General features: G+C 55.6%; 1 protein-coding gene across 1 annotated transcript; it reads right to left on the reverse strand.

The window, feature by feature from the left end:
- Positions 1 to 2,868: 2,868 nt before the first annotated feature.
- GDF7 (growth differentiation factor 7) lies at positions 2,869 to 6,540 on the reverse strand. Its single transcript, XM_062488445.1, has 2 exons — positions 6,210 to 6,540; positions 2,869 to 3,791 (listed from the first exon to the last, which is right to left on the reverse strand). Exons 1-2 carry the CDS (start codon positions 6,538 to 6,540, stop codon positions 2,869 to 2,871), a joined length of 1,254 nt encoding a protein of 417 aa, XP_062344429.1.
- Positions 6,541 to 10,173: the final 3,633 nt, after the last annotated feature.

The following is a 10,173-nucleotide window of genomic DNA, read 5'->3' on the forward strand; positions in this document are numbered from 1 at the left end:
TGTTCAGGGATGCCCAGAGCCCGGAGAGACAGGCTGGGTTCCCAAATGGGTGAAACCATGGACAGCATTGCTGCCAGCAGCAGCTTCTGCACTCTCCCCAGATCTTCTCCTCTCATCTATTGTGGTGATCCAGGCCATGGAACTGCAGCAACTAAGCCACTGCTTTTGTCCCCAGCACCAGCAAAGCCATCATGGGGCTCAGGACAAAAGCCCCAGCAGTGGGCACTGCCCCAGAATCAGGGTTGGGGTGAAGTGTTTCAAGACGCAACCTGTCACCCTTACTCTCCATCAGCCACTTCCAGACCTGAGGCAGGTGACATCTGTCTGTTCCCTGCAACTCTGGCTGAAAAAAACCCACAAGAACTGGGAAGCTTTACCACCCCTTTGACACAGTACCACATGAGCAGGTCTCAGGACACCTTTTTGGTGGAGGCTCACAAGAGCCACCAGCCAGCAGGGGCTGCCAGGAGCTATATATATCTTGCTTGGATTTGAACTGCCCATGAACCTTCACCACAAATATTTGGAGGAAGGGGAGGGGGTAAAAGAAACAAAAACATTTTTTAAAATTGTCTCAGCAGTGAGAAAAACTATCAAACAACTGAAGGCAATTGAAAAATTAGGTACTTGCAAAGCTTGGTAACTTTATAACTGACGTGGAATCCAGCAGCTCCAGCACTGCTGTGCCAACCTCCTTCCCCAACTGGCTGTGCTAAAGCCAAAGGACAGAGGAAATCCACAAGCCCTCTGCTGACCCCTCCTCACCCACTCAGGAACCTCAGCCTCCCCAAATGCTGACAGGGAGAAAATCCATGGCATGGACCTGATCCTTCCTCCCCTTCCACCCCCAACATCAATTTCTGAGCATCCTCCCTGGAGACAGGTACATCATTAACATATATTTACAGATGGATTTTCCTCTTGGATGCATGAATGTAAAGCCAGAGGAGCTCTGAAGGTGTCAAGGGGGTAAATGAGACTTATGGGCACCACACTTGCTCCTTTGAGCAAGTCACAACCTGAGGATGAAGACCAGGGTCTGTGGGCAAGGATGGAGGGAGGCTGGGGGTGTTATCCCAGTGGATCTGTCACTATTTTCAATGGACACATTTACTTCCTAGTGATGCACATGGGGGGAAGGGGCTGTTGAACCTCACCAAGGCTTTTCTGATCTTTGAAATCATTTGGATCTCAGTAAAGCTCTTTGAGGTGACCCCCTCTCTGCCCTGGCCAGGCTCAACCCTCCCAGCAGAACACCCTTGCCATGGAGGACAATTGGATTTATGTAGGAAAAATCCCATGTTTTCCAGCAGGGATTTATCTCCTCCAAAAGAAAACTACCATTGCTAATAAGCACTGATTCTTACATAGCAACACCCTGCCCACAAGAAAAAAACAAACCATCAAAGACAAAATCTGTGCAAATACATCTCTGGTCCAAGCCAACCCACCCAGGAAGCCAAAGTTTGGTACCAAAAGCCACTGAGGTGCAGCAGAAATGATTCCCAGCATCCAAAGCACACCCTGGCATGGATGAAGAGCTTCTCTGGTTTAAAGGTGTAATTTACACACAGTAATTTATGAGTTACTAAAACCCTACAGCCCTTTCAGCACACGTCGAAGCACCTCACTTCATACAGCAGTCCCTGAGGGTAGCACTCAGCCCTCTGCATGGGAAAGGTCTCTTCCTGGAGGATCCAACTCCCTTAATGGAGCAGGGAGCAGTTGGCACACCCAGGGGGACACATGTCCTTGGGAAATCAATGCCAAAGGAAGATAGGGTGGAGCTTAATGCTTTTATAGAAATTATTTGGAAAGAGAAGAACCCAAGTGAAATGGCCCTTCCCTAAGGAACTTGGGACCTTTGTTTCTCTCCAGACATGCTCAGGATGGCTGTGTGACTTATGGGCCTGATGCCGGTTCCCAGTATGCCTTGAAAATGCACTTTTGTGCAGGAAAGGGAGAGGGCTTCCAACAGTACCTCCTGCAGGACACAGAAAACAGCACCAGCGCTTCTGACCACCTGGAGCAAGGCATCTCCAGCTAAGGCCTCCCAGGGCCACTCCCATCTTTTTAAGAGCACAAGCTCTGTTTCTGACCTGACTCTTTTAGCCTCTGGTTCTCCTTCTTTCCTGTCTCCCCCAACAGACTCACAAACCTCTGCCCACTGCAAACAGACCTGGACCAAGGAATTACAATCCACACCAGCCACAGGTTCTCCATCCCCTGCCTTCCCCCAGGAATCCCTTATTTTTCCACCAGGAAAGCCAAGGCAGCAATTTGAAGACTGCCAGAAAAACTCCTTTAACTCAAAGAAAAGAGCATTCCTACCTCACCTCCATCCCACTGCCACAGCCAGAGGGTGATGCTGACCCAATCCCTCTGCCACAGACACCACTCCACCTCTACCCCAGGTCATCATTCCCAAGACAATTTCGGCTAGACATTTTCTAAAACCTTTGGGAAAGAAGTTTTCAGCTCCACTTACACAAACCAAGTGTATCAGGCAGAGCTCAGAGGCTAAGGATACATTCCCTTGGGGCTCTGCCAGGCTATGTAGCCCCCCTTTCTAGGGGGGAACAGGCAAGGCACAGAGATGGTGGCAGCCTCACAGTCTCAGAGGGGCATCCCCCATCCCTCTTGGGGTCATGGCCAGGGTGACCCAGAGAAAACAGGGGACACCTGCTCTGAGCTTGGCTTTTGGAAAGGCACACACCAGAATGTGTATGTGCATGTGTATATATAACATATATATGTATATACACATACATATATATATATATATGTATATATATATATATATATGTATATGTAATGGACAGGGCTGCTGAGCAAGGCCAGAAAGGATAGGGAGAGCTGCAGAAATTGCTACCTGCAGCCACATGTCTCCACAACCATGTCCTCGTACTGTTTGTAAACCACATTGTTCCCAGAGTCTATATAGAGGATGCTGATGGGGCTGAGCTTAGAGGGCACGCAGCAGCTCGGGGGAGTGGACTCCGGGTCCATGGAGTTCATCAGGGTCTGGATAATGGCATGGTTGGTGGGCTCCAGGTGGGAGCGCAGCGGGAAGTCACAGACCCCTTCACAATGATAGGCCTCGTAATCCAGGGGGGCGATTATCCAGTCATCCCAGCCCAGCTCCTTGAAATTCACATGCAGGGGCTTCCTGCTGCAGCGAGTCTTCGCCTTCTTCCCGTGGCCTCTGCCCCCAGACCGGGCAGCAGTGGTGGTCCTCCTCTTCCTCCGCTTGGGATATGCCTCCTGGCCGGGATCAGGGGGCTCCAGGAAGGGGGGACTGCCCAGGGCCTTGATCTTATCACGGATCTCCTTGAAGAGGTTCTCCTTCCTCTGGGTTCGGGAGAAGGCCACGAGCAGGGCTCGCTCATGGGGCTGCGGCCGGGGTTTGCCAAACCCCAGCTGCCGAGGTGGCAGAAGCTGCCCCGACTGATCCGAGATGATCCTCAGCAGGAAGCACAGCAGCTTTCCCGAGAACGAGCTCTCCCTCTGATCTCGCAAGGCCTCCCAGACATCAAACACCTCCCATCTGGAGGAGCCCGTGTCCAAAATGTCTGCAGCCCTGGAGTCCAGCAGCCGGGGCTCCTCGCTGTCCGGGCTGGGGCAGGTGGCGAGGAGGAGGTGGTGGAAGGTGCCCTCGAGGGACTGGGCCAAGCTCCGGTTTTCAGGGAGGGAGCGCAGGATCCGCAGCTCTGCGCCCGTCACCTCCTCTGCCTCAGGCAGGCTGGAGATGTCAAAGAGGTATCGCTGCTCCAAGGTGGATGGGGAGGCATCTGGAACAGATAACACAGAAGAAAAATAAAAGGAAAAAAATTTTAAATATCAGCAAGCCAAAGCCAAGCTGTCATTAGGGAGGTGCAAGGGCCGCAGAGGTAATGGGGGAGGGCTCACTCTGCAGCACAGCTCCCTGAGCATCCCAGTGGGACACAGTCTGTGTGTCCTGCATCCAGGAGCATCACTCTGGCTGGGGGCACCAAAAACAAATGGGGAGGAGAAGGTACAGAAGAAGGAAGGAACCAATTCAAACAAGTGGCTTCTCATCAGCACTCTTCTTCACATCCTGAGGAGGCTTCTCTGCCTCCTCCCAGGTGTTCCAGTGACCCCATATTCACCATTATTCTGTTTTGGCACAGAAGCCACACCTGAACCTGTGCAGCACATTACTATCCCCTATCAACAGGTTGTCACCAATTTCTTTTGCCCCAAACGTCACACACATACACATGCTGTTAAAAATTCTACTTCCCCCTCACAGATAGGCACAGGCACACAGGTCTGATAGAAGCACCCACAGCAGCTGAAAGTGAGCCCAGCCTCAGTTTGTCAGTTTTAGTGGATCCAAAGACCTGACAGATTTGTGCAGTTTCTGGCACTGAAAAAATTTACTCGATATGAATCTAAAAAAAACCACCAGAGGAGGTGGAGCTGGGAAGAAGAGATTAATTGAGTTCTGGGAGGGTTGTTTTTTTTGTTTTCTCCCTCGTTAACGAGAAACCTGACCTGGGCATGCTGCAAACATCTCCACTGTGCCCGGAGCGCCCTGACCCGCTGCCGGCAGAGCCCTGCCCGGCACCCCCGCCGGCAGCGCCCTGGGTGCAGCCTGCACCGCCCGCCGGGGGTGAGGGGGGAGCTTCTTCTCTCTGTCCTTTGCTGCTGCTGCTATTATTACCATTAACAGTAGTATTGTTATTCATTATAGCTATTAAAATCACTATCCGAAAGCAGATCTAAAATTCCCGTGAGAAGCAGATAAGAGCAGATCAGGAGATCCCTTTGAAGGGTTCATCTGGTTTCGTTTTGCGCTGAAACTTCCCAGGACCTGTTCGCAGTTGTCGCCCAGCTCTCACAAGCCGAGTATTGCCCACCGTCCCACCAGAGCATCCTCCTCCCGGTCCTTCCTCGCTCCCCCGACGTTTCCCCATCAGCTTCCAGTAAACCTCCTCCTGCAAAGGCTGCCGGCAGGATACGGCTCCTTCCTACGGGGTGTGGGAATGGGGCTGGGGGGGCTCTCCCACCACGAGGCAGCCGGCGACAGGCACGGGGTGCGGCTGCCTCTGCTTTTCAGTTGGCGTTTTCATTTTATTTCATCGGGAATGTATTAATTCTTTTCCCCCAGCCGAGCGAACTTGGCCGGCAGGGCACGAAGTATGTATTTATTAAAAGTATATCGTTAGGTGCGTATATGCATTTGATTATTATTATTAGATTGGCGGCATGAAGAGGGCAAATGAGGGAGAAGGGGATGCCGAGCTCAAACGGCGGCGTTAGCGGGAGTCGCTCCGGAGCGCCGCGGCTGCCCGGAACCGAGCACCCGCCGGGACACCGTGGCTGCGCTCCCTCCGTGGCCCGGCCCGGCCCGTCGCGGTGCCCCGCAGAGTTTTTCGGGCTGCAAAGGCTCTGGCAGGACGGGGAATGCCGCGCCGAGAAGCTGCTCTCAAAGTGCGCCGCACAGCCCGGCCCCGCATCAGGTGGCGGGAGGTGCCGAGAGCCGCCCGCATCGCCGCTCACCCCGTCCCGGCTGTCTGCACTTCGCAGCCCGTCCCGAGCCGCATCCCCAGCACCAAGTGTCATCCTTGACACCGACTGCGTGTGCAGCTCCATCGCCACCCCACACCCCCGCTCTGCGCCGCGCTCATGTCCGTCGGCAAACGCCTTCACCGGTGCCAGGCACAAACCTTCTGCTGTCCCCATCGCCACCCTCCCGTATGCTCATGCACAACCCCACTCCCAGCCCTGTCGTCGCCCCCTCTCCCACGCGCTCAGACGCGCGCACGGCTGCATTCCCGTTAAACAACCGGGATGCGCAGCCCCCATCCCGTGAAGCTCCATCCTCTGCCATCACCCCGTGCGAAACCATCGCACCACCCCATTGCCCAACCAATGCATGATCCTATCCCAGGCACAGTCCCGTGCCGGGACCTACATGCGAGCATCCTCTCCGCGCGCCATCACGTCCCCAAACTCGCGCTCAGAGCGATGCAAAACCCCTTGTATCCATCCTCACATCCACACAGGAGCCCGATCCCCACACCCATCTCAACGACACAACACCGTCTCCGTCCCCAAGCCCCATCCTCATCCCCAAGCCCATTCCGAAGCCCAAGCACCGACTTCTCTCCGCCCGACGGCGGGATCTCGGCGGGGCGGCCGCTCCGCGCCGTCCCGCCCGGCCGCGGCTCCCCCGCACTCACCGCTGCGCGCCCGCTCCGCGAAGCCCGTCACGGTGTCGGCGCGACTGCCGGGGGCGCGGCGGGCGGCCAGGCGCTGGTACAGGGCCACCATGTAATGATGCGGCACCACCGTGCCGTTGCGGAGAGCCCCGTCCCTCCGCGGCGGGGAGGAGAAGGGGGAGGCGGCGGCGGCGGCGGAGGAGGAGGAGGCGGAGGAAGGCGCGGCTGCCGAGGGTCGCTGGGGAGCGGCCGCTGACGGGCCGCGCACGGCGGCGGCCTCCAGCCCGCGGCGGAGGCGGCAGGCGCCCAGCAGGCAGAGGCAGAGGGCGGCGGCGGCGGCGCGGAGGCGCATGGCGGCGGCCCGGGGCTCGGCGCGGAGCTGCTGCCGCCGCCGCTCCCCGCCCGCTTTTGAACATCGTCTTCGCCCGCCGCCGCCGCCGCCGCCACAGCCGGGCCCCGGCCGCCCGCCGCCCGGGGGCGCCCCCTGCCGGCCGCCCGCCCCTCCCCGCCCGAGCGCCGCCCGCGGCCCGCACCCGCCCCGGCAGGTGAGAGACCCCCCGACCCGGTGTGGAGTTCGCCCCGGCAGGTGAGAGACCCCCTGACCCGGTGTGGAGTTCGCCCCGGCAGGTGAGAGACCCCCCGACCCGGTTTGGAGCTCGCCCCGCCTTCGCCGCCAGGTGAGGGACCCCCGGACCCCCCATTGGATCCCCCTCGGCAGGTGAGAGATCTCTCAAGGCTCCGGCCCCTATCCGGTGAGGCCCCTATCCCTCCTTTGGCGGGGGGAGCAGTGTCCTACAGCTCCGTGCCAAGGCGTCACCCCAGCCTAACTGTGGGGTGGAATGGGGTTGTGCTTGACTTTGGAAGGGGACTCCAGTTCAGGATGGAGGGAAGCTGGGGGGGCACCGCCACGTCTGTGTACAGGGGTCATATTTCGGAGCGGGGAACCCCCCCCCCCCCCCCCACTGAAGACTGGACTGGGAAACTTCACCCCGTGTTGGAGCGGGTCACCCTGCACCCCGTACTGGGGCGGGGGTCCCGGTCCCACGCTGGAGATCGGGCAGTCCCGGCTCTGTTTCGAGCGGAGGAACCGCCACCCCCTGTTTCGGGCGGACCCCTTTTCCCTGACACTGGCCCGCGGGGGTGATGCTGGCGGCGGGGCCGTGCCGGGAGAGCTGGAGCGACCCGCTCTGGGGCGGCCCCGGGGCCCCAGGCTCTCCCCGCACCGTTCCGAGATGTCCCGGACCGCCCCGAGCCTCCATCGGCCCCGGTAATTCCACTTCGGGAGTCCGACACCGGAGCAAAACAAAGACGCAGCCGGGCTGCAGGCTGATGTTTTCCCTCGCACGGAGGGTTTCCTTGGTAAAATTCAGATGTTTCCTTGGGTCTCGATTAAAATAACAAAGTGGGGTATTTACTAGGATGTTATTTCAAGTCTCTTAAGTCCCTGGTTATGTCTGTTGCGATTTCTCCGCAAATACAAAAACAAGCGCTGCGATGATTTATTTGAAGGAATGTAGGTGTTTCGCCAAAACAAACATGGCTTTTTTTTCCCTTCTCCCCCCGAAACAATCGCTTTTCACGAGCATTTGTCACTGCAGCCTCTTGGATTTGTTTCTGCTGTAATTTTGCAGGTGTCTTGTCACAGTATTGCGAGCGGGTTTCTAATGCCAACCAGCGGCTTTGCTCGGTATGTACACACACACTGTGAAGAGACATGGACGCCACTCCCAGGACACCATCCCAAGAAAATCCCATCCCGAGAAATTCTTGTCCCATGCAGTGCTGGACGGTCTGAAGCCATTTGCACACCTTGCACAGCACTTGCAGAGTTTGCACAACCTCTGCACAGGGCTTGCACAGCCTGTACATGGAATTGGCGTGGCTTGCAAGGCATTTGCACACTCGGCGTGCTGCACACACCACCCTCCCAGCAGTTAGTGACCCCCCCAGCTGGGGCAGGAGGCAGAGGAAGGGCTGACAGAAGAAGGCTTCATCAGCTGTTATTCTTCTGTCAGTTCCTTATTCAATCCAGCCTGATGCTGTTCAGATACTAAAGGTCATTTTTAAAAACCACCTGATGGGACCTCCCAGCCCTGAGACTTCACCCCTCCTGGCCAGGTAGCTGAGACTCCCCTTGGGAGCCCTGCCAGGACCAGAACACAGCAGCAGGGCACAGTGCTTGGGGCATCTCTTCCCAAAGATGGGAAGGACGAAAATCACTGTCCAGTCCTGTCCCACTTAATCCCACCTCAAAGAGCAGCTGCAAATTCCAAACTGTGCTCCTCATGCTCCCACTGTAGTGTATGGCAGCATTCCCTTTCCCAGTGCAGCCCAAGGAAGGGATCAAAAGGGTCAGCAAAAGGATGGAAAGATGATGGGGTGGGAAGGACTGTTGAATGGGCAGACAAGTTTCTCCATAAACCTCTGGGCTTCTTGCAATGGTTTCTGGAGCATCCTGCCTGGAATCATTTCACAAAGTCAGTCTTATGGAAACAGTGAAAGGTACAAAAATGGTGAGTGTAGGCCTAGCCTCAGGCCCCCAAGTCTGTACAACCTCCTGCAGGCTGGGGTGCATGGACCTGCCACACATGTGGAACCTCAAGCTTCACCAAATTCTCTGGGACTGGAACTCACTGTTACTGCATTTTTGATGTGTATGTTTCAAAAATTAAAGTTATATTGATACAACAGACAGCTGTACCTCCTGTTTGTTCTTCCCCCACAACTTTTTTTTTTGCCCACAGACTAGTCCTCTTCTCAGCCCCCACTGTGGGCACCAGGGCCAAATCCCTGCCTGCTGCAAGCTGGCAGAGCGGAGCAATGGGCTCTTGTGCCTCAATTTGCACCACACCATCCTTGTCCCTGTGTGCAGCCATCCCCATGACAGAGCCTTGTGATGCTGGGTGACAAGAGCCAGATCCCTGTACTCCCTGTCTGTATGGAAACCCAGACAAAGGCACACACACCCCACACAGTCCCAGTGACATGGACACACGTCTGTCAGCACCTGGCGCATGTGCCTGCATTTGAACACCCACATACACACAAACAAAACAAAACCACACACACACACAAAAAAACACACACAAAAGCACACACACATACACACAAACACACAAATACACACAGATACACACACACACAGGTACACCAACCCAAGCAGCAAATCCTGCCCAGCTGAGCTGGAGGGTAGATGTGAAATCCCACAGCTTATCCTCTAAACCACACAGCATCTATCGAGATGCACAAGCACTGACTTTCCCATCTGTTCTCCATTGCAGCCTCATTTAAACCCTTTTGGGCTTTCTTGAATTTCCATCAGCCCAGCCCAGCCCAGCTGCAGGACCTTCCCAAGCCTCCTGAGCCCTGCGCAGCAGCACAGCAGCTCCTGCCCCCAGTCCTTCCCTGTGCTGGGGATGGGCTCCCTTCTCTCTCACTGCAAAACTTTTGTGCATAATTTCATGCTGGCAAAAAGCCACCTTTTACCAGTCCCCTTCCAAACCCAAATTAGCACGTTGCTGCAGCAGCAGAAATTGGAGAGGAAAGGCTGCAGTTTTATTTTACAACTCAATTAGCAAGTTTATACAGAAAAAAACACCCACATGACTGAGGGAGATTTTATGTCCTTTCAGCTTCACCAGCAAATAGACCAGCTCCTCCTGAGGGCACTCCCCACTGCTGTGGGCACAGTGATGTGCTCTGCCCATGGGGCCCCTCAACCAACATGGTGATCCTGGCTCCAACCCTGCTCATTTGCTCCATCTCTCTTTGCTCTTCTACTTAAAAATCCTCTGGGTATGTCTTATCATGGGCTGAAGAACACAGTCTTGAGACTGTCCTGACACTCTTTCACCGAGGATTAAATCAGAAGTGTGCCAAAACCTAAGATGAAGGGCCACATTTGCCTCTAATTTTTCCCTAAAAACCTGTCCCAAGTAATATGAAGTCAATGGTTGTATGCCCTGAGGGATCCTGACTCCTGAAA

The sequence above is a fragment of the Cinclus cinclus genome, chromosome 3 (genome assembly GCF_963662255.1).
Source record: "Cinclus cinclus chromosome 3, bCinCin1.1, whole genome shotgun sequence".
NCBI classification, from domain to species: Eukaryota; Metazoa; Chordata; class Aves; order Passeriformes; family Cinclidae; genus Cinclus; species Cinclus cinclus.